Source organism: Helicoverpa armigera, chromosome 30 (genome assembly GCF_030705265.1).
Source record: "Helicoverpa armigera isolate CAAS_96S chromosome 30, ASM3070526v1, whole genome shotgun sequence".
Lineage (NCBI taxonomy): Eukaryota > Metazoa > Arthropoda > Insecta > Lepidoptera > Noctuidae > Helicoverpa > Helicoverpa armigera.
This window is the reverse complement of record NC_087149.1, coordinates 4,875,973-4,903,440: the sequence shown is the minus strand read 5'-3', so window position 1 is coordinate 4,903,440 and position 27,468 is coordinate 4,875,973. Positions and strand designations below refer to the sequence as shown.

At 40.7% G+C, this 27,468-nt stretch overlaps 2 protein-coding genes across 3 annotated transcripts; one reads left to right on the top strand and one right to left on the bottom strand.

The window, feature by feature from the left end:
- Window positions 1–1,012: 1,012 nt before the first annotated feature.
- On the top strand, window positions 1,013–8,230 carry LOC135116585 (serine protease snake-like). Its single transcript, XM_064043063.1, has 10 exons — window positions 1,013–1,131; window positions 2,178–2,275; window positions 3,344–3,411; window positions 3,800–3,861; window positions 4,205–4,392; window positions 4,667–4,779; window positions 5,589–5,741; window positions 6,721–6,847; window positions 7,490–7,621; window positions 7,980–8,230. The coding sequence occupies exons 1-10, from the start codon at window positions 1,029–1,031 to the stop codon at window positions 8,148–8,150; spliced, it is 1,215 nt and encodes a 404-aa protein (XP_063899133.1). The 5' UTR covers window positions 1,013–1,028; the 3' UTR covers window positions 8,151–8,230.
- Window positions 8,231–9,790: 1,560 nt separating this feature from the next.
- Window positions 9,791–26,062, bottom strand: LOC110383044 (serine protease snake). 2 transcript variants are annotated; one of them, XM_049848392.2, is made up of 12 exons: window positions 25,910–26,062; window positions 24,196–24,293; window positions 23,645–23,712; window positions 23,128–23,189; window positions 22,253–22,359; window positions 21,164–21,241; window positions 20,624–20,698; window positions 19,540–19,652; window positions 18,953–19,105; window positions 18,277–18,403; window positions 16,923–17,054; window positions 9,791–10,091 (listed from the first exon to the last, which is right to left on the bottom strand). In XM_049848392.2, the coding sequence occupies exons 1-12, from the start codon at window positions 26,049–26,051 to the stop codon at window positions 9,924–9,926; spliced, it is 1,323 nt and encodes a 440-aa protein (XP_049704349.2). In that variant the 5' UTR covers window positions 26,052–26,062; the 3' UTR covers window positions 9,791–9,923. The 2 variants fall into 2 exon arrangements, with proteins under 2 accessions (XP_049704349.2, XP_049704350.2); XM_049848393.2 differs by lacking the exon at window positions 20,624–20,698.
- Between the last annotated feature and the right edge of the window lie 1,406 nt (window positions 26,063–27,468).

Genomic DNA, 27,468 nt, shown 5'->3' with positions numbered 1-27,468 from the left:
AAAGTTAACCCGTTTCAAGATAATCATATTTTAAGATCTTTTCTTTACAAGTCGTCTAGGTAAACGTATACATTATTATTACTAGTTAAAAGTCTCGTTTTTGCGGATTTTTGTGTGTTTTGTACCTTTTTGGATAGCTAGATAAATGTAGATGTTTTTTAAGTATTCTGCACAAAAAAATGAAGAGTAATATTTTTGAGAAAATATTTACTAAAAAAGTAATTGCTGTTCGCTATAATTTCCTCTGTGATTTGTACAATTTTATGGGTTGTTATCATGAAATGATTCATCTTCTATCCAAAAACACACAAAAATCCACAAAAACGAGACTTTTGACTAATAATGAAAATTTATACGTGTACCTAGACGACTGATCTAGAAATTCGATTATCTTGAAACGGGTTAACTTTTGCCCAGTGTATCCCAGGGTCAAATTTGTCCGTATTGACCTATACTATCACCTCCTGAAAGGATGCGGTCTACTTACCAGTAACCCTGTATATCAATAGGTTTTGAAAACAGGCGTTACTTTGAGGAAATCTCTGACATAAAATGTTAGGAAAAATATATAGACTACTGTCTATTGGAATTCACGTTACATATTTTCCCTAACATTTTATCCTAGCTGTTTTCTCGCGGATTCACTCGCGTCTCGTCAGAAAAAAATCATCATCATCCTCCGAGCCTTCTTTCCCAATTGTATGTTGTATGGGAGCCCCCAAAATATTTATTTTATTCTAGTTTTCAGTATTTTATGTACTCAGAATAGCGACAACAGAAATACGTCATTTGTGAAAATTTCGACTCTCTAACTATCACGGTTCATGAGATACACTTACAGCCTGGTGACAGACAGACAGAGGAGCGAAAACAACAGGGTCCCGTTTTACCCTTTGGTTACGGAAGCCTAAAAAAATAGATAGATAGTTTACAGAAATTGGCAGTTAAAGCTAACCTCATATTTGCAAAGGCACATTTACCTCTTGCAAATTAGCATTTTTGAAAACCAGTCCTTAGTTGTCATTACAATGTTTTGTCGAACAGTCGTGTTTAATATAATGATATATTATTTAATAATATTGTCTTATTTATGCAGTGTTTGTGTAAACAGCCATTTAGGATTGTACGAAGGTAGGTTTAGAAATAATCTAAGTATATCCATGATCCTCCGAGCCTTTTTCCCAACTATGTTGGGGTCGGCTTCCAGTCTAACCGGATGTAGCTGAGTACCAGTGTGCCACAGAATAAAATTGAAATTGAGGAAAATCTACGCATTTGTATAGGTATTTATAAATTTTTCATCTCACGAAGACGGGTGAATCATACTTAAGTATGTAAATGTAGATGCACTGTTATGCAATGGTAATTATTGTGATGAAACTAAAGTAATTAATTTAAAAATGCAACAATTGTTTATAATCATAGAAGAATCACATGTCTAAAGTCGTGGTGGCCTAGTGGGTAAAGGACCAACCTCTCAAGTATGAGGGCGCGGGTTCGATCCGAGGTCGGGCAAGTACCAATGCAACTTTTCTAAGTTTGTATGTACTTTCTAAGTATATCTTAGACACCATTGACTGTGTTTCGGATGGCACGTTAAACTGTAGGTCCCGGCTGTCATTGAACATCCTTGGCAGTCGTTACGGGTAGTTAGAAGCCAGTAAGTCTGACACCAGTCTAACTAAGGGGTTGTCTGGGTAACTGGGTTGAGGAGGTCAGATAGGCAGTCGCTTCTTGTAAAGCACTGGTACTCAGCTGAATCCGGTTAGACTGGAAGCCGACCCCAACATGATTGGGAAAAGGCTCGGAGGATGATGACATGTTTGAGTATCGGTTACTAATTAATACTAGTCACCCTATATATAATTCTCCAACCGTTTTTCTCGCGTCCCGTGGGAACTACTGCCCGTACCGGGATAAAATATAGCCTATGTTACTCGGGAAGAGTGTAGCTTTCCAACAGTGAATTATTTTTCAAATTGGTTTTGTAGTTTCCGAGCCTTTAGGGTGCAAACAAAGGTGTCCTCGTTTATTATATTATACTAGCTTCCTTATGTCCTATGTCCTTTTCCCGGGTTTAATGTACCTCCCCACAAATTTTCAGCTTAAACGGTTTGGCCTTTATAAAATGTAAAACGACTTTCTTTTATATATAAATAGTTTTTTTTTCTTTTCAGGTGCTACATGTGAATCAAATGGAGTTAAAGGAAGATGTGTCAGTCTATATAAATGTTTGGGCACTCTTGTGGATAAGAAAGAAAATATACAAACACCAGTAAGTAATTTTTATATCACCTTTTCCGTGCATCGGAGAGCACGTTAATGTCGGTCCTGCGCCTGAGATCTCTCCGGTCGTGTCCGAAGGAATAGTGAGTGCACCTGTGTCCAAGCAAATGCTTGTGCACTATAATATGTCCTCTGCCATAGCCGATAATCGGCTAGGAGGAATCATATCATCAAATAACTTCTCCCGTTGTAGGAGCAGCATGAGGGAGTGTCAGACTCTTACTGACTAAACCCCACCATGTTCCTTCGTAGACCTTTTATTATCAGCACCGCGGTAACTCGCGCGAACAATTCCGCAGCCCCGGCAGATTATGTTATTTATCGGCTTTCATCTGAGAAAATGCATTATTTCATTACCATCTCGCGCAATATAAAGACATAAAATAAAACCATTTATATGGTACACACAGCAACTAAATAATACAAAAGAAATTGGGACACAAAAATAAATAGAAGCAAAAAACCTTAGGGTCTTGTAAAAAACCTGCTATACTGGTGTTAAGAAAATATCTTTAAATAATTTTGTTTGCAATCCATTCCAAAAATACGCGCATAAACGGGTTGCATTCAGAAAAGTTCATTGACATCTTTCCTTATTTAAACTAAACGGTCGGATTCTCATCATCATCAGCCTTTTTATCGTCCCAATGCTGGGCTGTGACTACGCATGGGATATCAGTATGTTATGATATATTGATAACAATTAAATGGATGTTACCTATACTAATATCACAAAGAGGTAAATTTTGTAAGTTTGTATGTAGGGGTAATCTTTGGATCCGCTAATTGGGTTTCCAAAATTCTTTTACTGATCTAAATTGTTCCTTAGTGCTATATTTTATCCCGGTAAGGGCAGTAGTTCCCACGGAACGCGTGTGAAATCGCGGGAAAATGGCTTGTTAGACATATAAACCTTCCTCTTCAAACACTTCCTATCTATTAAAAAGAACCACATGAGAACCAGTTGCGTAGTTTTGAAGATTTAAGCGTGCAAATTATAGGGTCAGAAAAAGCAACTTTGTATTATACTATGTAGTGATGATATATTTCCTTACAGATATGCTCTTTCGAAGGCAAAACACCCATAGTGTGCTGTACGGACTGCGATCTGGTTGAAGATATCAGGTATTTGAACTATATTTATCACCTGCCTAGCCTTTTCCTATAAATAAAGATAGAGCTTCCATCACGGGATGCAGCTGAGTACCAGTGTTTTAAGGAGCGACAGCCTACCTGACCTCCTAAATCCAGTTACCCGGACAACCCAATACCCCTTGGTTAGACTGGTGTTAGATTTACTGGCTTCTGACTACACGTACCGACTGCCAAGATCAGTGACAGCCGGGACCTAGAGTTTAATGTGGTCTTCGACACATTGGTGTCCAAAACCTATGTACTTGGAAAGTACATACAAACTTAGAAAAGTTACATCGGTACTTGCCTGATCTGGAATTATACTTCAGAGATTGGTTCTTTACCTGCTAGGCAACCAAGTTTTTTTTTTCTTTTGCAGGAAAATGATAATGGATGCTCAATTGGGTTTCCTGTATTTAACTGGAAAGAAAGCTGAAGATGGTGAGTTCTTTTAAATTTTAAAAGCCTAACAATGTTCAAAATAAGTCGTTAAAATGAAGTGACAAGTAATATACAAATTACATTGTATATAAATGTATATATCAAACAATGTTTAAGGTTCTTCTAACCTACAGACAGACATGTGTTGCTGGGGAGTTTGTTGCGCCACTTCTTCTTCCCAGCAAAAACACATAGGAAGTGGTGAAGGGTGGGAGTTTTGAGGGTTGTCTTTTGTAAATTCCTGTCCATTCAAAAAGTGCTAACTTGCAGCCAAGTTTGAATAAATTATTTTTGATTTGATTTGGATTATTCTTGATTTGATTTGGTAATTCTTGGATTTCAGCCTGCACTCGGTACAAGAATAAAATTGACTTTGGTTGCAAACATGAGTATGGGCATTCATGGTATTATGAATTGCTTCGTCTTCGCTACTCAGAAGCTAAGAAATGTCATAAAGTATCACTGGAGAAATTCGACGAATATCTATATGTTGAAGGGCAAGACGCTGAACGGTACCAATATCCGCATATGGTAAGAAATTTCTAATTTTCCCATCATCATCTTCATCTTCCGAAACTTTTCCCAACTATGTTGGGGTCGGCTTCCAGTCTAACCGGATGCAGCTGAGCATCCGCGACAGCCTATCTGACCTCCTCAACCCAGTTACCCGGGCAACCCAATACTCCTTGGTAAAACTGGTTGCCAGACTTACTGGCTTCTGACTACCCGTAACGACTGCTGAAGATGTTCGCTGATAGCCATCAGCGTTATATATTTTTCTTTAAATAACTGTATGTCTCCTCAGGCTCTGCTTGGATACGGCCCAGACGTGGACTCCGCTCTCTGGCTCTGCGGAGGCACTGTGATCAGTGAGCGGTACATCCTCACGGCTGCCCACTGCTTGTCCCAGCCAAAAATGTAAGTATCTCTCACTGAACATCAACTTTAGGGAGACATAGTTACCTACAGCCTTTTTATCGTTCCACTGCTGGGTTGCGGCCTCCTCTCACACGGAGAAGGATTGAGCCTTAATCACCACGCTTGCTCAATGCGGGTTGGTGAACTCAGACTATATAGTCCAGGTTTACTCGAGATGTTTTCCTTCACCATATCAGACTATCTTAGATAGTATCTAAGATATACTAAGAAAGTATATACAAACTTAGAAAAGTTGCATTGGTTCTTGCCTGACCTGGCATCGAACATACACTCTCATGAAATGTTGGTGCTTTACTCACTGGGCCACCACGTACTGGTTCGGGAGATATAATTGAAAAAAGCAGTACACTACAAAAAGCAGTATACAGTTTCTGGTATTGGCCTTTTTTACTCTGGCCTCCAGTCATAACTGACCTACAATACAAGCCTCCAAGACCAACTGCCTCGACGGTCTAGTTGTCGCACGAGGTCTCGGGTTCGATACCCGAGTCGGGCCGAAACCGCTTTGTGGGTTTTAGAAAACACAAAGCAGCCCTGAGCCTGGAAGTTGGTGATTGATTCAACCGTCCTTCGGAGAGTTCGTAAATGTTGCTCCTGCGCCTAATCCCTTTCTGGCCATGTCGGATTGCCGTCCCATCGGGCTATGAAAGAAAGGAAATAGTGAGTGCATATGTGTCTGCACAAATGCTTGTGCATATGTCCTGCGTAGTGGGCTAATCACCTTATATGAGAACAGGCACCCTGGCTAAGAGAACATCTCTCACAATACGAGCCTCAAATTTTTGCAGAGGACCCGTGAAGTACATCGCGCTCGGCATCCTCCGACGCTCCGACCCTCTGGCCATGTGGCAGACGTACAACGTGAGGAGGGTGGTGCCTCACCCGGAGTATAAGTCGCCCTCCAAGTACCACGACATCGCACTGCTCGAGACTGATACTGAGTAAGTTTGGACTCGCCTTTTCTGGTGGTTCCACTCAAATTCTGTTACTGTTACAGCCTTTTTTTTATCGTCCCACTGCTGGGCACAGGCCTCTCTGGGAGAAGGATTGAGCATTAGTCGAATTCGAATTCTAAGGTAACTATTTATCTTCATCCATGTAAGTGTGTTTTGTCGTCAGCCAAGCATTTACTCATTGTAAAACACTCTGGAAGCATACCACACCACAGTTAAAATGCAGCGATTATGAGCATAACTACCTAGTATTGCGTAATGTGGGGAGTTATTGGTGATGAAATGATAGAGAAGTGTTGCTATGTCTAAGGCGTATATAATACTGAACTGATTAACCTAAGCTTAGTACTGAGTACATGCATAGGTAGGTTGTGAGTAAGGTCGGTTTACACACTACAATTGGGTATTGATGTGAGATAGGCAGTTCCTTGTCAAACACTCAGCTACTGACAAGAAGCTGAATACATTTGGAAGAGTGTCAACACAATCATCCTTACAGTCAAAAGATTTCTGCTGGACAATGACGACTTCCAAGCTGGAAGAGATTTTTTAACGACGAGAAAAATCATCAAAAATGACCCCTCCAGCTGTGGGTTAGCAGCGGTGAGGGAGTGTCAGACTCTTACTGACTAAAAACCGTCGTGATCCGTCGTAGGCCTTTTATGTACCAGGGCCGCGGTAACTCGCGCGAACAATCCCGCAGCCTTGGAAGTGATTTGCCCATACTGACCGCGCTGGGCACACACTGCTTGAATAATTAGAGGAACAATACAAAATCAATTGTGTCTGCGTGGATCCGCGCCACCGACATACAAGCGGTTAATTATTTTGCTGTGCCCATCAGGGGCCATAATTGTGACTATCATTTAACATATTGCCACCTAATGTACATTATGGAATGCAATAAACGACATGATATGATATGTGTCCAGAACACTTATTTTCTTAAAGCAGGGACTTTTGACAGGATAAAATTCAATGATGACGTGCATCCAGCGTGTCTCCACACGAAGGGAGAGGCTGAAGAGGTTCTGACGGGCACCGGGTGGGGAGCCCTGGGTCACAGACAACAACTGGCTGATACATTGCAGACTGTAAGTATTTTTAACCGGCTTTTCATCAGCCGTCACTGGGCAAAGGCTTTTTCAATAGCAACATTATAAAGAGGATCATCTTTTTTATTAGGGTTCCGTACCCAAAGGGTAAAACGGGACCCTATTGTTTTCGCTCCTCTGTCAGTCCGTCCGTCCGTCTGTCACCAGGCTGTATCTCATGAACCGTGATAGTTAGAGAGCTGAAATTTTCACAGATGATGTATTTATGTTGCCGTTATAAAAATAAATACTGAAAACTAGAATAAAGTAAATATTTGGGGGGAGGAGGGGACATACAACAAACGTGATTTTTTTGCTCAGTTTTGCTCTGGTACGGAACCCTTCGTTCGCGAGTCCGACTAGCACTTGGCCGGTTTTTTGTACCCTAGAGGCTTCGATACCACTGAACTGATCTGAAAAGTTCACTGTTAAAAAGCTACAGTCTTTCCCAGTAACACAGGCTATATTTTAATCCGGTCAAGAGTCCATACGGGCCGCGGCTTAAACCCGTTACCCGGGCAATCCAATACCCCTGATTGCCAGACTTCCTGGCTTCTGACTAGCTGTAACGATTGATATATGTTCAATGATAGTCGGTGTGTATAAGACTTTAGGCTTTACTAATGCAATGATTTCTTTCAGCTGGACATCTCGAGGTTCAGCGAAGAGGAATGTAAGCAGCACTACCCCAAATACAGACATCTTCTGCAAGGATACAATCACACCACACAGATGTGCTACGGAGACAGAGTGACCGTGGCTGATTCCTGCGAGGTACGACCTTCAGATTATCATGCTAGACCTTTCAGGAAGTAATAATATCCAATGCTGATCACGGTGGCTGTTCTCATATAGGGAGATCAGTCAGCTGCGCAGGACATGTTATAGTGCACAAGCATTTGCTCGGACACCAGTGCACTCATTATTTCTTCACTCTCATAGCCCGATGGGACAGCAATCCGACACGACCGGAGAGAGATCACGCGCAGGACCGACATTAACGTGCTCTCCAATGCACGGGATTTAAGGAATTAGGCAGATTATGTTCTAAGAGCAATTTGGTCTGAAGTGTGGCCCATTACAGGGAAGTATCTTCCTGACATTCTTTTGATCCTTATTTCGTAATAACCAGGGTGACAGCGGCGGACCACTTCAGTCAAAAACTCTAGACGAGCATCGCTGCGTGGCGACCGTGGTCGGAGTGACGTCAGCCGGGAAGCAGTGCGGCATCACTGCTGGCTCCGGACTGTACACCAGGGTCATACACTACGTGCCCTGGATCGAGAGCGTCGTCTGGCCCTAAAGAACCCACGTGAAAGGGCGGTTTGGAGTCCGAAACATTATAAAATATGCATTACTTGGAATAAATTATATTTCCTAAAATGACTTTTAATACTCACTGTAATCTCCTTATAGACTGCCTTATCTCCTCCTTCTAAATGCTTCCCCCAAGTACCTTCCCTATATGCTCCCTTATGTGGGAGTACATATCTCTCGGTACTGCATTAATGTACCTTTACCACTGTATGTGAATACAAAATACCGGTGTATGTGAATTTTCAACCAAATTGAATGGAAGTGACCTTCGGTCTACACGATGTTAAACCTTTGATTTAATGACCTATCCCTGTTACCCCTTTAGTCTGACAACCAGTCTTACCAGGGGGTATTGGGATGCCCGGGTAACTGGGATGAGGAGGTCAGATAGGCAGTCGCTCCTTGTAAAGCAATGGTACTCAGCGGCTGCAGTTAGACTGGAAGCCGACCCCAACACAGTTGAGATAAGGCTCATGAAATGATGATGAAATCTTCAATCACAAGAAAAATAACAAATTCAGTGTCCAGGTATTTTTATTAAAATCGAAAAACTACTTCGGTATAACACCTCCAAAAATATAGTTTTTTCCAGACAACCTGTTTTTATTACCATACCTAACTTTCTGATTATCAGATTGTGAATGCCCCGAAAGTTTCGAAGACGCTGTAAATCGACTGAGTTTTGAATCCACACTTTTCAGCGATATATTTTCAGCTTGCTTACCAAAACCATCAGTGATTTTGCTCTCTTTTGAAGAAATGGAAGTTATGGAAATAGCTGAGGTATTAGAACATATTCTTGAGCGGTTTAATTCACAATAGTTTGATCGAAATTTCCCATAAATGTCGACATGTTGGATTAAGTTCAGGAAGCCACATTTTCTGTACCGTTTCTCGGCTGCTTCTTTTCTTAAAGCATAATTTTGAGCATTACAAGTTGTTAGCGTAGTTTTTTCTAGTAACTCGCACATTTTGATTTTTTATTAACTGAATTTGGTTAAATAAATTGTTTTGGTTGGATGTATGAAAGGAAATTGACTTAACAGACAGAATTGTCAAAATTTTTGACGTTGTATTTTTTAAAGAGTTTGAGAGCGGAGGTTGTAAGTCATCATTGACATATGTATATTCTATCGATAGACAAGAACACCCATATAAATAACTAGCTTCTGCCAGTGGTTTCACCCACATCCCGTGGGTGATTCTGCACGAATCCGGATAAGATACTTCTTATAACACGGAAAGAGAGCTTTTCAAATCGGACTAGTACTTCCTGAGATTAGCGCGTTTAAACAAACTCTTCAGCTTTATAATATTAGTATAGATTTGTTACACTTAAATGTCGGTCCTGCGCCTGATCTCTTTCCGGTCGTGTCGGATCGTCGTCCCATCGGGTTATGAGATTGAAGGAATAGGGAGTGCACCTGTGTCCAAGCAAATACTTGTGCATTATAATATGTCCTGCGCAGCTGACTGATCTCATTACATGAGAACAGCCGCCTTGGCCGAAATCGGCCGTGGACGCCATTGTAGATTTGTAAGCAAACGTTATCTGTTGAGATATTGTGACAGCACGGTGTGACTGATAGAAAAAACAGGTAAAAGTCAGAAAAAATAATTTTTGAAGGCATTTTATTTTTTTACACTTATAGCTAGATTCACCAGTTACTGATAAAGTCTCTGATAGACTATCAGGAACTTATTTGACAGATAAATTACATTTTCTTGTCTTGTGCTCAAATGGAGTGGAGAAACTTCTTCAAGGCCAGACGATGCTCTCAATCCAGGGTAAGTAGTGGTACACCCGGGTGTAGATCCCGGAGCCCGCGGTGACGCCACACTGACGCCCGTATGACGTCACGCCGATGATGTCGTACGCGCAGCTTAACACGTCGTTTGCTATTTGGAGAGGACCCCCGCTGTCACCCTGGAAGAAAAAATATCTTTAAATATTAGGATACGTGTTGTTGGTGGACGTCCTAGTACTAGTCCGTTTTCTTCACTCTAGCACTTATAAAGCTAAAGGCACACAGACGACCTCATAAAGGTCGCCGTCGACGCTGGATGCAGGTCGCCTCCAACAGGTATCTGTGGAGACCTAAGGGGGATAGATAGATAGATAGATAGATATACTTTATTAGGTACACCAATTTTACAATTTTGATCTAAATCTAGTTAAGGTAGGTGACATAATGGGCGGTCTTATCGCTAAGAGCGATCTCTTCCAGACAACCTTAGGATGGATTGAGACGAGAAGGAAAAGATTATACGGTAGGCAGTTAGGCAAAGTGTACACTTGCTCCTGCAATTTGCGCACCTAAATATTATTACCATAAATACTTAAATTATAAACTAAATATATATACATAGGTACATATATGTTTATATATATATGTAGGAACGTAATAGGAAGATGAGTGAAACGGAATGTGTAATGATGAATGATAGATGTGAAGCATGATAAAGTAAGAGTGAAAGGGATGACGTATTGGGTGTGAAAGAGACAAGAATGTAATGTTAAAGATTGTAGGATGAAAGGATGGGGAACAAGGAGGAGAGAACAAAAAGACGTATGGAAGACGAGCTAAGCTAAGACGTTGAGGTTGAAAATAAAAGTAAAACTACGTTTTTATTCAAGAATCAGCTGTTTAATTCGGCCCAAATATCCCCTACCCCACATGTTTTTGGGGGCTCGTCCGGGATAGGGCATTATTTCGGAGCCGAAATACGACGTTACGACGGGAGCGGAGATAACCTGTACCTAAGACGGTGTGGTGGCCGGCGATCTCGCTTCAAAATACGACGAAAGACGCTAACCGAAGACGGTAACGCTAGTTACACAGACAAAACAAGACGAAATGGGTGGACGCGACGAAGAAGGGCGCAGACTAAGTCGCCAAGCCGACTACAGTGAAGACGACCACGCGGTCAGACTACCGTTCTGCAGAGATTGGGCTGCATTTGGTACAGACCACCTGGTCTCCAAGTTCAGTGGCCAAGATAAGACACATTCTGCTGCTAGATGGGCGCAGGACATCGACGAAAACTCAGAAATATTTCAATGGACGCCATTGCAGACGCTAATAGTCGCCAGGAAATCTTTAACTGGTACTGCAGCTCTGTGGTTAAAGTCGGAAAACCATTCAAAAGTTGGAACGACCTCAAGACCGCATTACTCAAAGAATTTCCTGATTCCATCGACAGCAAAACCATTCACGAAATGATGGCGGCTAGGAAGAAGAAGAAAGATGAAAAGTGCTTGGATTATATGCTGGTAATGAAGGAGATGGGAAAGCGCGGAAAAATGCCTGATTATGTCGCTATAAAATACATTATTGACGGCATAGTCGACTCGGAAGTCAACAAGATGGTGTTATACGGCGCTACCACGTACTCTGAACTTAAGGAAAAAATCAAAATTTACGATGTTATGAGGGAAAAGATGTGTGCAAGTTCTAACAGAAATAACAAGCCAGGTAATAGTGATAAAGCTGCTTATCAGAGTTACAAACGATGCTATAGCTGTGGAGGGAGAAATCATCAGTCATCAGAGTGTCCAAATAAAGAGAAGGGGCTGAAATGCTTCAAATGCAACGAGTTTGGGCATATCTCAACGCAATGTAAACAACAAGGTGAAACAGTTCGTTCAAGAACGAGTGACAGGAAAATGTACAATTACATCTTAACAGTAGTAGACGCATTCACCAAGTTTGTGTGGTTATTAATGCAGATGCGTAATTTGTGGAATAAAAATCCCTCCGCCGTCAAATGGATACTAAAAGTCTTAAAGTCTTCAAGAGAGTCCAATTATATATTTAGTTTTATAAATTCACACGTAACAAGCTTTTTACAACAACAACTGTCATTTCACTTTTATTGTCTTTTTTTTTTAACACACTTCTATCAATTTTTCGGCTATGTACATACCTAACCAAAGAGGTTGTACATACAATAATACTTTCCCTAATTGATGAGAAGTATTCAGATGCCTAACGCATCCCAATCCTTTCTCGCAAATCCACGAGCCGAGGTCTGGGAACTGCCTTTCAGCCACTCATCTCTGGCTTCTCTTCCCAAGGCGTCCTTCCCAAAGTAATCAGATTCAATCAGGCCGATATAATCGTTCATTCGCTGTGGAGGTCTCAGGGTTGATCTGTCTCTCAAATTATACCTGTGAACTTCAGGTTCCCTTATCTCCTCTTGAGCGTCAATGAACTCATCTGCTTGATCTGCTTCTGAAGCATCATGAACGTGATCTCCTGATACAGCCTCGTCATTGGTAGCTGTATCATACTCTCCCTCTAGAGCATGTTCATTAGACTCATTGTCACGAGTTTCTGGCTCTCTTATTGGTGAACTTATCTGCGTTGGAACATCTTCCGATAAGATCACTCCCTCTGTGTCTATCAGATCGAAATCTCCCTCTGTCTCACTGCTACTTGGTTCATTAATTTGTGGTAAATTCATTTCTTCTTGAAGACTTGGCAATGCAGTTGGGATTCTTAATTCGATGCTTGGACTAAATATGACATCTCTAGATCTTTCGGTCTTTTTTCCATTCCAGATGCGATACCCATCGTCGTTATCGTATCCAATAAGTCTGCCCTTAATAGCTTTCTTCTGTAGCTTCTTCCTTTTCTGCTTAGGAATGTGGAAGTAACATTCACTACCAATTACACGCAAGTGAGAGATCTTAGGCTTCTTCTTATGCCAAAGCTCGTACGGTACTTTCCCTGCTTCTCTAGTGGGTCCAGTGCGATTGAGAACGTAAGCAGCTGTATTAATAAGCTCTGCCCACAAGGCTTGTGGAAACTCCTGTCCCGAGTGCATGTATGATCGAGCGGTTTCTACTAAAGTCCTGTTTTCTCGTTCTGCGCACCCATTTTGCTCAGGGGTGTATGGCATCGTGAGTCGCTGGATTATTCCCTGCTTGTGAAGAATATCTCGAACAGCTTTATTGTCGAACTCGCCACCATTATCGCTCAATAATGTTCTAACTGTATGTCCAGCGTTTTTAGCTTCTTTTAAGAATTGACTAAGCTTGTCCTTTACTTCACTTTTGTTGCGAATAAAGAAAACGTGACGAAACGCGGAGTAATCATCTTTAAAAAGAACAAAATAGAGATGTTTGCCATAGCTCTCCGGGAATGGTCCGCATACATCAGCGTGTACCAGCTCTCCAGGCATATTAGCTCTTTCTCTCTTGCCAAACTTTAGTCGCTGTGCTTTACCATAGATGCATCCTTCGCACTGTATATCACTCTCTAGGTTTAGATTAATCCCCAGTTCCCTCTTAACAAGATCTTTAATGTATTTCTTGTTCTGGTGACCAAACCTCTCATGATATAGCTGGAGTAAGCATGATGGATCAACAGCACTAATTTGTACAGGTTTACTCGGTAGAACTGTCTTCATCTGTAACTTATACAGTCCACCATTATGTTCCCTGTTACCTACTGCAATAACCTGACCATTTAGTTCCAATCTGCACTCTTTAGTTGTGGAAATAAATGTACTGTTTCGCAGTTTGTCCTGTGCAGCTAGCATAGATAGCAGATTTTTCGTTAGTTTTGGCACGTACCAGACATCACTTAGGGTAAGCTTCATAATTTTGCCGTTAACATTTGTTTCAACCACCACAGACCCTTTCCCTTTTGCAGGAACTACGGTGCCGTCTGCCGTCGTCACGGTGTGGTTCGACCCAAAGTCCTCATAATTTATGAATATATCTTCCCTATTGGTTACGTGAGTTGTGGCACCATTGTCCACATACCAATGTTCTGCATCTTTATCCTCTGAGCAAGTATATATCATTAGCGTAATATTCTGCACTTGCTGCTTCGTCGACGTAGACTGTGAAGGTGGTTTCTTCGGTCTGCCATCTTGGATCCACTCCTTGCAGTTCTTGATGCGGTGTCCCTTTTGTGAACAGTACCTACACCTCAAATTCTCGTCTCTGGATTTTACTTTTAGCTGCGGCTTAGAGGTAGAGGCGAGCACTTCTTCAGTCTCTTCTTTGTGACCACCTAGTGCCCTCTCGTACCCACAGAGTTGTGCTGTTAGTGTGTCTATGGTCCTCTCCTGTTTGTTCAACAGCATCCAGCTGGATTTGAAGTTGAAAAATTTTTCATCGAGGGAATCCAAAATTTTACAAATCAAAAACATATCTGGTAACTTCATATTCGGATCAGTCTTCAAAATTTCGGCATTCAAATTGTTCCAGATGTTTTTCAGTTTAGACATCATTGTCGACACATCCTCTGAACTATTTTTGTAGCTAAAACTGCATGCATAACGTGTATGCTCGATCTTCGGACTGTCCATCAAATAATCTATGAAGTTCCTCCCAGACTTCACGTGCTGTCTCGAACCTCATGACTTTCATCAGCGTCTCTTCGGTCATGTTACTCGTCATTATGAGCAGGGCGTTGCTGTCTGCCTTCCTATACTTCAATAACTCTGAGTTATAGGCCATCACTGCACCATCGCCTGTTCCTAAAATCGGCTTCCGAAGCTTTCCTTCTGCTGCCTCCATGGCGCCTTCTGTGCCACGCAACATAATGGAAACTTTATACTTCCATGTAGCCCAATTTTCACTGCCTTTGAGCTGACCAATTTGAATTTTAGTAGTAAAATTTTCCATATTGACGGGAAAGATTTTCCGCTGGCCCGTAACCTAATGCAGATGCGTAATTTGTGGAATAAAAATCCCTCCGCCGTCAAATGGATACTAAAAGTCTTAAAGTCTTCAAGAGAGTCCAATTATATATTTAGTTTTATAAATTCACACGTAACAAGCTTTTTACAACAACAACTGTCATTTCACTTTTATTGTCTTTTTTTTTTAACACACTTCTATCAATTTTTCGGCTATGTACATACCTAACCAAAGAGGTTGTACATACAATAATAGTTATTTCCAGTGAAAAGCACCACAAGTAAGGAGACAATAGACAAGTTGATGATACACCAACAAACATTTGGTAATCCCACACGGTTGATTTCAGATAGAGGTACTGCATTTACCAGCAAAGACTTTAAGGAATATTGTGATAAGGAGCATATTCAACACATCACAATCACCACAGGCGTGCCAAGAGGGAATGGACAGGTGGAGCGTATCCATAGAATCATCATATCAGTCTTAACGAAACTGTGCATCGAAGAACCATCTCATTGGTATAAGCAGGTCAGTCGAGTGCAGAGAGCACTGAATAGCACATATCAGAGAAGCATTGATACCACTCCATTTGAGCTAATGGTTGGCACGAAAATGAAGACGAAGGAAGATTTACAGATTTATGAATTAATCCAGAATGAACAGAGAAATAATTTTATAGAAGAAAGAGAAAACTTAAAGATTAAGGCGAAAGAACAAATACAAAGAGTACAGGACGAAAATTGCAGGACTTATAATAGAAAAAGGAAGGAAAGTACAAAATATGCTGTAGGAGATATTGTAGCTATAAGGAGGACGCAATTTGGGCCTTGTCTGAAGCTCAAGCCTAAATATTTGGGTCCATATCGAGTGACGAAGGTCAAAAGAAATGATCGTTATGATCTTGAGAAGATAGATCATATGACAGATGGTCCTCGTTTGACATCCTCATCTGCTGACTATATGAAGCCATGGCCATTGTCCAGTGATATTGTTGAGCTAGGTGAGTAGGTGGAATAGTCTCATTTGTTTCAGGTGTAGGTTAGGTAAGATTTCCAGTTGTTGTGTAGGTTAGGGTATCCCTATGATCGACCTTGACCTAGTATGTCATTATGAGGTGTAAATTACATCATGTTCATAAAAGTTGTAAACATGCAATGTGATACTAAGACTTGTTGTGTGTACTCTGTGTAGTTTACTTTAGTAAATTTCATTAGATGTAAGTTGTTAAGGAAGAACAGTCTGTGTTTGATTAAGAAATAAGTTCCTACTAAATGTCTAGTGTTTGAGTGATACTTTTGTTTTACAATGCAGTTTAACTTCTGTAAGGTTAGAGTTAGTCAGTTTATTTTTTTTATATTCCAAGTGTAGTCACTACAGTGTGGTGTACTCTCAAATTTTGTTATCATTTTAAGAGTAGTTCTGTGAAATTTAAAGTTATTTGAAAAGGTAAAGAGTTTTATAGTGGTGTAAGGAGTTGGTAATTGAAATAACAAGTAAGTGTAAGCCTGTAATGATAAGATAATCTTAAGTTTTTACTGTTGTAAGTAAAAGGTATGAAAGGTTTCAAGTTTCCAGTTGTTTTTATTGTATAGAGTCAAAGGTGTGTAGGGAATTACCTTGTATTTCAGATTAGGTCTGACTGGGGGCAGTCAGATAGCAGAATGGCCGAGTTGTAGGAACGTAATAGGAAGATGAGTGAAACGGAATGTGTAATGATGAATGATAGATGTGAAGCATGATAAAGTAAGAGTGAAAGGGATGACGTATTGGGTGTGAAAGAGACAAGAATGTAATGTTAAAGATTGTAGGATGAAAGGATGGGGAACAAGGAGGAGAGAACAAAAAGACGTATGGAAGACGAGCTAAGCTAAGACGTTGAGGTTGAAAATAAAAGTAAAACTACGTTTTTATTCAAGAATCAGCTGTTTAATTCGGCCCAAATATCCCCTACCCCACATATATATAAAATAATGCCAATGTTCAGCAGTAGTCCGTCCTATGGCTGAGATGATGATGATGAGGTGATTTTATTCAGGTGTATTTTACGTAGAAAAGGCACGGCAGATAATGATGATTATTTCTTAAAGAAAAACATACCTCGCATGTATCTTTGGGATCCGTGTCATCTCCATAACACATTTGTGTGGTGTGATTGAAACCGTATACCAGATGTCTGTGAGCAGGATACAGCTGCGAGCATGTCTCTTCATCATACCTCTTGAGTTTCACCTGTAAACATGAAAAACTGATCAAGAACCGTCAGTTTTCTTAAACTGTTGTCTTTTAACTCCCTCGTCCCACGTATAGTTATCGGCCGGCACGTCTCTAATCTTGAGCGCTGACCTTCATCTGCGCAGAAGTGATTTATTAGCAAAGAACCAATCCCGAGTGACGTCTATGACGCGATGCACTGCGGGCCAATCACTGCTTTAGCCCACCCCCGCGCCTCACTTCATACCACAAAAGAGACCCAATAAATTACTTCTATGCAGGTGAAGGTCAGAGCTCAAGATTCGTGCCGATAACTATAATCTACCATGAATTGTCATGTTTAATTTTCAAAGTAAGCTCTAAGCAGTTGTTTTCAGAAAAACTAACGTTTATGAAGTCGCTAAAAAATGGCCCAAAATTGGGATGGCACGAAAATAGAAGCATTGCTGAAGAGTTGTTTTCTTGAATTCGCAAATCCTAGGAACTATTCTGATTTGAAAAAATCTTGACTGTTGGATAGCTTATTTATCAAGAAAGGCTATAAAAGGCTACTTTTGCGCGGAATCATTTCCAAGGACACCGTTTAAACCACTAGGCCTTTTTATCCTCACTCTGCTGGGCACAAGGGTTGAGCGTTAATCACCACGCTTGCTCAATGCGGGTTGATGAACTCAGACTATATAGTCCAGGTTTCCTCTAGATGTTTTCCTTCACCTTTAATCAGTCATTAGTGTCCAATTTACTTAGAAAGTACTATACAGTGAATCTTAGAAAAGTTGCATTGTTACTTGCCTGACTTAGAATCGAATCTACAAACTCATACTTGAGAGGTTTTTTGCTTTACCCACTAGGGTCTCTCTCTGGTGGTGTCGAATTGTCGTCCCATCGGGTTATGAGAGTGAAGGAATAGTGAGCGCGCATGTGTTCACGCAAATATGTTTGTGCACTATAATATGTCCTGCGCAGCTAGTTGATCTCCTTATATGAGAACAGCCGCCGTGACCGAAATCGGCATTGGACGCTCTTATTATTGTTATTTATTACCCACTAGGTCACCACGACCTAGGCCTTATAACAGACCATGTCCCACCTCATCGCATGTCGCGGCAGGACCTAATGACCGCATCCGGCCGTGCTCTCGCTGTGGCGGCATTTTGGGCTGACAAAGTGTAGTCTCCCTATAAGACATGTCATGGACACGAAAGAAGAAGAATGATAAAATGATGGTAAAGCTGCTTACAGCCTGTAGATTGTCAGCCAACCCCTGGCGGTGACCGAGTGCCCCCCACCCGGAGGCCTCTGCTGCAGCAGCAGGGTTCGGCTCCGAGTGGAGACAGGCGGGCAGCACGGAGTCGTCGAAATTAATTCTGTAATACAGACATACATACTTTAATACGTAGTTCACTAGCTATTCCCCGCGATCTGAGGGAACTTTTTACCCGAATAAAATGTATCCTACGTTACTTGGGAAGAGTGTACAGCTTTACAACTCTGATAGTTTTTGTAACATCGGTTCGGTATTCAGTAACGATTCCTCTTTATTGTATTAGTACCTAAGTAGTAGGTATAAGGCAGGCTGTTATGTCCCTCAAGGAAACTACTTCCCTTGCTGGTAGTTGCTCGAGTGGTCTCTCCAATTAACTTTATCGCTCTGAATTAAGTCATTTTATGTTCTGCGCAGTAAGTGTATAATACGTTTTTACTAATGTAAAGTCCGTAACAGCCATTGTGGCTGTCTCTGAACATCCTTGGCAGTCGTTACGGGTAGTTAGAAGCCAGTAAGTCTGACACAATGACTTATCAAGGGGCCTATTGAGTAACTGGGTTGAGGATGTCAGATAGGCAGTCGCTCCTTGTAAAATACCGTACTGTATGGTTTTAAGGAGTTCGTGGTAAAAGAATAAAAAACAGCTTACCTTGTATCAGTCTCGAGCAGTGCGATGTCGTGGTACTTGGAGGGCGACTGGTACTCCGGGTGAGGTACCACCCTCCTCACGTAGTACTTCTGCCACAAATAATCAGGGTCCGAACGCTTCAATATGCCCAAGGCTACGAATCGAACGGGACCTCTGGAATTAATATTCGAAGTTTAGGGTTTAGCTGACAGGCATATGATGCTTCTGTCTTTTAACTTTCGACATAAAATGGTCACCACTATGTATGCCTATCTGTGGCACCTCTCTCTTAAACGCATGAACAGAATTGGATGCGATGTTTTTTTGGTAGAAACTGGTGTTTCTTATTTGAAATACAAATAGTGTTAGGTATAGAGAACGTTCTAGAAAGTTTCACAAAGCAGCCCGGAGCCTGGACATTGTCGGTGTAACACCCCCGTGCCTGAGAGGGCACGTGTCGCCGGCGTCCCCGAATGCTACTCAGTAGCAGTCGTTGTTACAATTCCACGTCAGCGACCGTCAGGCGCATTCGAGAAAACTTTGACACTAGGACTTGTTCGGTGATTAATCCAGCTCACTCGATAAGAAGAAAAAGGTGGGTTACTTACAATGAAGGACTGGATATGCAGTGTGCAGCAGTGAGGATAAACCGTTCACTGATGACGGAGCCTCCGCACAGCCACTGCGCCGTCTCCATGTCATCACCATACCCCAGCAGAGCCTGGAAGATACTTCTTTTATAATGGAGTCCTCTTGATCCATGCCAAGTAATGCTTGAGCAAGTTAACAATTAGCCCATTTTTTAAATCTTACATGGGGTCTCTTATTGTGACGGAAGGAAAACTAAATCATTTATTCAAAGCAGGCTGAAAAACAGTACTTTTCGAACATCAGAACTACATGAGACAGTTCCCAAAATTGCCCATTCCTCACCACTTCCTATGTGTTTTTGCTGGTAAAGAAGTGGCGGAACAAACTCCCCAGCAACACATGTCTATCTTACTTATAAAAATAACAATAATATTTATGTGATTAGTCAGTCCTTATCATCGTCCCACTGCTGGGCACATTCCTCATCTCACACAGAAAAATACTAAGGGGTAATCACCACGTGCTCTAAGACTGGTGGTTTCCAGATTTTGTGGTCCAACTTTCGTTAAAATATTTTTCTTCACCAATTTATACTATCGATGCCAATAATCTATCTGTATGTTATTTTGCTACCTATAGATAGGAATTGGACATATCTTGTATGGGGCTGATGTAATTTTTTTTCTCCGGTAATAATTTTTATGTTTTGTCTACTTAGCCACCATGACTATTTACTTACTGACATAAAATTTTCGTTCCTCAAACTAACAAAAAAGTCCGCTCTCGCTCATTTTTAACCGACTTCCTAAGGGAGGAGGTATAATTATCGGCACGAATTTTGAACTCTGACCTACATCTGTTGAAGTGATTTACCTATTAGGAAAGAACCAATCCCGAGTGACGGCTATGACGTGATGCGCTGCGGGCCAATCATCGCTTTAGCCCGCCCCCGCGCCTCACTTCATACCACAAAAGGGTCCCAATAAATAACTTCTGCGCAGGTGAAGGTCAGAGCTCAAGATTCTTGCCGATAACTATTACTCGATTATTTTTTCATTCTTTTTTTCCTCTTTCATAAGTAATATTTTCAGACTGACTTACCATATGAGTGTATTGTCGACGCGTAGCCGTGTATCCGTTACTGACTTGTGGCGATGAGAAGCTTGGCCCGGAATTCTGCAAATAAACGGGACTGCCCAAAGGAGGAGATTCTTTTCTTGTTTCTCTTTTAGAAAGTAATATTTTTAGACTGACTTACCATAATAATAATGGCATCCTCGGCCGATTTCGATCAGGAGATCAGCCAGCTGCGCAGAACATATTATAGTGCACGAGCATTTGCGCAGACACAGGTGCACTTGCACTCCCTATTCCTTCACTCTCATAACCCGATGGGACGGCAATCCGACACGACCGGAAAGAGATCAGGCGCAGGACCGACATTTACGTGCTCTCCGATGCACGGGTGAATTAATAACCAACTTCCAGACTACGGGCTGCTTTGTGAAAGTTTAAGAGATCCCACAAAGCGATTTCGGCCCGACCCGGGAATCGAACCCGAGACCTCGAGCCCAGCAGCCGCGCTTGCGACCATTAGACCAACGAGGCAGTTATACAAGCAATATTTTTAGACTGACTTACCATATGAGTGTATTGTTGAGGGCCAGCGGAGTGTCCACCAACGACTTGTGGGACGGACGGCACATCATAGATATCATACTGAAAATAGAATAACACTTTATAAGTATATCTTGAACACCAATGACTGTGTTTCGGAGGGCACGTTAAACTGTAGGTCCCGGCTGTCATTGAACATCCTTGGCAGTCGTTACTTGTAGTCACAAGCCAATAAGTTTGATACAGTCTTACCAAGGGGAATTGGGTCAAGGAGGTCAGATTTGACAAGTTGGAAACTACCGTGCAGGTACTATTGATTATGTTAGTGTCTATTTAATTCGAGTCTCTAATGTTCTTGTACAAAATTGCTATATTGATTAAGTCAACATCATATTTGAAGAGTGATCTCATCAATCGAGCTAATAATACCTACTATTTCGCAATAATAATACTCTGTGAAGAAACAAATGAAGTATCTGGACTTAGCGCACGAGGTTGTCGCCATGTGGAATGTCGACACGGCTGTTATTGTGCCGATTGTCGTTACGGCCAATGGTCTAATAGCCAAGAGCCTCGACCAACACCTCAGGAGGCTCTCGTTAGGCTGGATCAAGGGACTGATTCGGAAGGCAGTACTCCTTGATACGGCGCGTATTGTGAGGAGGTTTCTGTCTTTGGGACCCTAACCACCGGTACCTTGGACCCTATGATCGGGCATAGTATCAGTATTTTTTTACCACCTATTTTTTTTATATTTTTATGTTTTTTTTTAATATTTGAAAATATACATAATATTTTAAATGAATTAACGATCAAAATACTCTACTGTAAGTTCATTCAATGCTAATATGCCTTATTTCACACCACGTCGTGGTGGGCAAAAGCTAGTCATCACTACATAGTATAAAACAAAGTCGCTTTTTCTGTCCCGTTGACCTTTTGTACGCTTAAATCTTCAAAACTATGCAACTGATTTTCATGCTGTTTTTTTTTAAATAGATAGAGTAATAAAAGAGGAAGGTTTATATGTACATAAACATACATTAAATAGTGGGGAAATACTGTTATCCCGTGCGAAGCCGGAGTGGGTCGTCAGTTTATTAATAACTTTACCTGGGGTTGTGGATCACAATCCGTATCGGGCTGTATTTCATCATTTTCCAAGTACCTTGGGGCCGGAATGCAGGGGTATCTTAAATTCGCCAGGTATCTCAAACAAACTGAAATAACATAACATAAATATATATAATAATAAGGCTTATTTAATCTGCGTACTTCTCTCGTCCTAACAAAAACCGGCCAAGTGCGAGTCAGAATGGCACACGGAGGGTTCCGTACCATTATTTAGAAAATGAGCAAAAAAATGACGTTTGTTATATGGGGGCCAAATAATTTTTAATCCTAGTTTTCAGTATTTTTTGTTATAGCGGCAACAGAAATACATCATCTGTGAAAATTTCAACTCTCTTACTATCACGGTTCATAAGAAACAGCCTGGTGGCAGACAGACGGACGGACAGACGGACAGAGGAGCGAAAACAATAGGGCCCCGTTTTACCCTTTGGGTACGGAATCCTAAAAAGGTAGCATATCTCATCTTCACGTTTATGCTATATCTATACTTGTATCTAATCTTTGATTTTCATACTTACATACTTAATATTAACCTCCTAATACTACTTATGTATATACATAACATTATATAATACTAATATATTACACTTAGAAATAATAATAAAATTATCTGCATGTAATTGTAAACTTAACTTAATAGTACCTATAGTAAGTCAATAGTTTAGAAATCTGATCCAACAGATAAACTGTGTATACAGTTTTGTTGGACATTTTATACTTTTTAGAATATAAAATGTACCTTCTAATAAGCAATAAATAAATAAAAAAAAGAGTATCTGTGTTCCTACTAAATTGGATGACAGACTCAGTAACAGACTCAGTAAAGTATAAGGATTAAGTAAAGAAGAACTTACTGTTTCTGGCTTTACTGTCGGAATCATTGAACCTTGACCCTATATCCTGATATACTGGAATCCTGAAAACATAAATTAATTTACCTGTTAAAAATATGGATAAATCCAAAGCCGATTTCGGCTACGGCGGCTATTCTCATTAAGGAGATCAGCCAGCTGCGCAGGACATATTATAGTGCACAAGCATTAGCGTTTACACAGGTGCACTAACTATTCCTTCACTCTCATAGCCCGATGGGATGACAATCTGAGAGGTCACGCCGAAATAAACGTGCTCTCCACTTGCGTGCACGGGTGTAGGAATCACCAATTTCTAGACTCCAGGCTGCTTTATGAAAGTTTCCTCAAACCCACAAAGTGAATTGGGTCCAACCAGGGAATCGAACCCGAGACCTCGTACACAGCGTGGCATTTAAAAATATGGTGGATTTCTTGCATTAACATATTCTTTCCATAAAAATGGCCACTTTGCCATTAATAACGGGCGGGACTATAAAAAAGGCTGATAAGTACTAACCTTTTGCTTTGTTTCTGCTCACATTCCATACAACATACAATGGGTATTTTTCCTTCAAAACTGCATATCTGAAATTATAATAAATAAATTAAGACCCGTGATTTATCTTAGGTAACTGTGTATCGTAACAAGTGGCTTTTTTATGGGTTATCCTCAAATGACCCCTCCCGCTATGTGTGCAGCGGTGAGGTAGTATCAGACTCTTACTGACTAAAACCCACCATGTTCCTTCTTAAGCCCTTTATGTACCAGCGCCGCGGTAACTCGCGCGAACAATCCCACAGCCCCGACAGGCTTTATGCGAAGAGGCCTGAGCCCTATAGTGAGTGGCTACGGAATTGTTCATAAGAGTTACCGCGTCCCTGGCACATAAAAGGCCTACGACGGAACATGAGAGATTTTTAGTCAGTAAAAGTCTGACACTCCCTCACCGCTGCTAACACAAGCGGGAGGAGGCATTTGATGACTTTTACCATCGTTAATAAAAGCCTATAGTGGGACCATAAAAAGGCTGATGATGATTAAAAGGAAATTGAACTTTGTTCACTCACAGTAGGATGTATTTTCCTTTGCAAGCCTTGTTTAGCTGATCTGCAGTTTCTTATGCTGGTACATTTTCCTTCCTTACCATTGATGGAGCATTGGGACCCTGAAAAAATATATATTAATCTATTTATGAATAGTTTTTCTGCCAGCGGTTTCATCCGCGTCCCATCGTCGAACATAGCCCATATTTAGCGCAGAGATGTGGCTTCCTAACAGTGAAAGGATTATTAAAATCGGTTCAGTAGATCAATAGCCTATTTGATGCAAACAAACAATCAATCATGTCATAGTATTGTGTAGCATTTTGTAGAGTGATTTCAACTCTCTTACTATCACGGTTCATGAGATACAGCCTGGTGACAGACGGACAGGGAAGTCTTAGTAAATAGGGTCCCGTTTTCCCTTCAGGGTAAGGAAACCTTAAAAATATTTGCCTATTACTGAGTCGATTTAAGATATTTAGTACACGGATTATAAAACACTGGTACTCAGCTGCATCCGGTAAGACTGGAAGCCGACCCCAACATAGTTGGGAAAAGGCTCGGGAGATGATAATACACAGATAATATAGTCTGAGAAAAGACACTGACTTTTAACCGGGTGCGGGAATTCTTTTTCTTGGGACGCGAGTGGAACAGCGGGTATCAGATAGTATTTTACACATATTTTATCTGGTTCTAGCTTCTGCCAGCGGCTTCACCCGCATCCCGTGGGAACTTCTTCCCGTACCGGGATAAAAAGTAGCCTATAGCCTTCCTCGATAAATGGGCTATCTAACACTGAAAGAATTTTTCAAATCGGACCAGTAGTTCCTGAGATTAGCGCGTTCAAACAAACAAACACACTCTTCAGCTTTATAATATTAGTACCTATAGATGAGAAATAGGGTAAAACCCCGAAACATGAAAAATAACAAAAAACTTTTATTAATTTTATGACATCACTTTAAATTCACATACGTAAGTAATTATTAATTATTAATTTGTATGCGGAAGTAACTTTGTCCATATAAATATACATATTATTCACACTTCCACAACTATTATAAAACGTCCAAGGCCGATTATCGGCCACGGCGGCTGTTCTCATATAAGGAGATCAGCCAGCTGCGCAGGACATATTATAGTGCACGAGCAATTGCATTGGGACTTGCCTGACCTGGATTCGAAGTCACTCTGATACTTTGGACGTTGGTTCTTTACCCACTAAGCCACAACAACTTTTATTAATATTAACATCAATACTATCTATACTAATATTATAAAGAGGAAAACTTTGTTTGGTTGGTTGTAATGAATAGGCTCAAAAACTACGGCACCGTTTTTTTAAATTCTTTCACCATTCGAAAGCTACATTATCCACGAGTAACATAGGCTATATTTTATCCCGGTACGGGCAGTAGTTACCACGGGACGCGGGTGAAACCGCGGGAAACGGCTAGTAAACAATATATTAGTAAATAAATGAAAAAACAAAAAAAAAGAGGTAAAAGTTAATACAATATTGTATACTAGCCGTTTTCCCGTGGTTTCAGCCGCGTCCCGTGGAAACTACTGCCCGTACCGGGATAAAATATAGCCTATGTTACTCGGAAAGAGAGTAGCTTTCCAAGAGTGAAAGAATTTTATAAATCTATTCAGCATTTTTTGAGTTTATACACTACAAACAAACAAAGTTTACTAATTTTATTAGTATAGAAATTACACAATTTTTGGTCACCTTCAGGTCGGTTTAGAACTTGTCCATTTTGTTCACTAAATGATAAACACAAGCACGACACAATAATAAACTTAAATAACATAATTATTTTAAAAAATACACTACTTTGAAAACATCTATTCTGAGCTATAACCACTAGCATACTAAATTATTATATAATTAGTCTTAATGTTGCAGTTGGAAAACAAAATCTGCCATTTTCCATTACGCCTTATAAAAACCGGCCAAGTGCGAGTCGGACTCGCGCACGAAGGGTTCCGTACCGTTATTTAAAAAATAAGCGAAAAAATCACGTTTGTTGAATGGGAGTCCCCTAAAATATTAATTTTATTCTAGTTTTCAGTATTTGTTGTTATAGCGGCAACAGAAATACATCATCTGTGAAAATTTCTACTCTCTTACTATCATGGTTCATGAGATACAGCGTGGTGACAGACGGACGGAGGGACGGACAGAGGAGCGAAAACAATAGGGTCCCGTTTTACCCTTTGGGTGCGGAACCCTAAAAACTGTCTCATAAATCTAATAATCTTCTTAATTCAAAGTCAAAGTCAAAATTGTTAAAGGTAGCCTAATGAGGCGACCTAATTTAGTAATTATTTATTTATTTATTTATTGCAAAATGTATACAGTTACAGAAATGCTTCGTTATAATAGGTATCCCTGTTAGGGCGCAGCAAATTAACTTAAAAAAAATAAATTAAGCAGCCAATTGATATAACCGTCGTACCTACCACAAAAACGTTTAAACGTCTGTTGAACACTTGTCTAAAAAAATGTCAGAATGTCAGATAGTTGAAATAAGGTCCGTTTTGCAGCCACACTTTTTTTAGACAAGTGTTCAACAGATATTTAAGTTTTTATTGTAAGTATTCATTGTGGTAGTTCATTTATTTATTTCACAACATATTATTTACATTTTTAAACATTAAATTATAAAAATAAAAAAATATAAAAAATAGATGGCCACCGATATCGGGCACAGGGTCCAAGGTACCGGTGGTTAGGGTCCCAGAGACAGAAACCTCCTCACAATACGCGCTGTATCAAGGAGTACTGCCTTCTAAATCAATCCCTTGATCCAGCCGCCTAACGAGAGCCTCATGAGGTGTTGGTCGAGGCTCTTGGCTATTAGACCATTGGCCGTAACGACAATCGGCACAATAACAGCCGCGTCGACATTCCACATGGCGACAACCTCGTGCGCTAAGTCAAGATTAATTATTGCTAAGCTGCATTCCAGCCGGCTAGCCGTATTGTAACGTGGCGGATTATACAATTCGACTGCGACATATATACTATTAGTGTGTGTCGGAACTGGTTCTAAGGTTATTTACATATGACTGTGCTGACCTTGGAAATATGATTACAATCTACAATAGTAAAGTATAGAGAAGTTTAATCTATGGTTCGTTTACTAAAACTAGCTTCTTAATGTGCTTTCAATCGCGTCCCGAGAGAACCATTTCCCGGACAAGGACAAAAAAGTAGCCTATAGGTATGGCACGTTAAACTGTAGGTCCCGGGTGTCATAGAACATTGGCAGTCGTTACGGGTAG

Excerpts from the sequence above, each read along its gene's own strand:
- LOC135116585 (XM_064043063.1), top strand. The coding sequence starts at position 1,029 with ATGTTTTGTCGAACAGTCGTGTTTAATATAATGATATATTATTTAATA. Across the intron at positions 5,742-6,720 it reads CTGCTCGAGACTGATACTGA|GATAAAATTCAATGATGACG; the intron begins GTAAGTTTGGAC and ends GACTTTTGACAG. Across the intron at positions 6,848-7,489 it reads TGGCTGATACATTGCAGACT|CTGGACATCTCGAGGTTCAG; the intron begins GTAAGTATTTTT and ends GATTTCTTTCAG.
- LOC110383044 (XM_049848392.2), bottom strand. The coding sequence starts at position 26,051 with ATGCTAGTGGTTATAGCTCAGAATAGATGTTTTCAAAGTAGTGTATTT. Across the intron at positions 22,360-23,127 it reads CGACAGTAAAGCCAGAAACA|TTTGTTTGAGATACCTGGCG; the intron begins GTAAGTTCTTCT and ends ATGTTATTTCAG. Across the intron at positions 19,106-19,539 it reads TGCATATCCAGTCCTTCATT|AGGTCCCGTTCGATTCGTAG; the intron begins GTAAGTAACCCA and ends TATTAATTCCAG.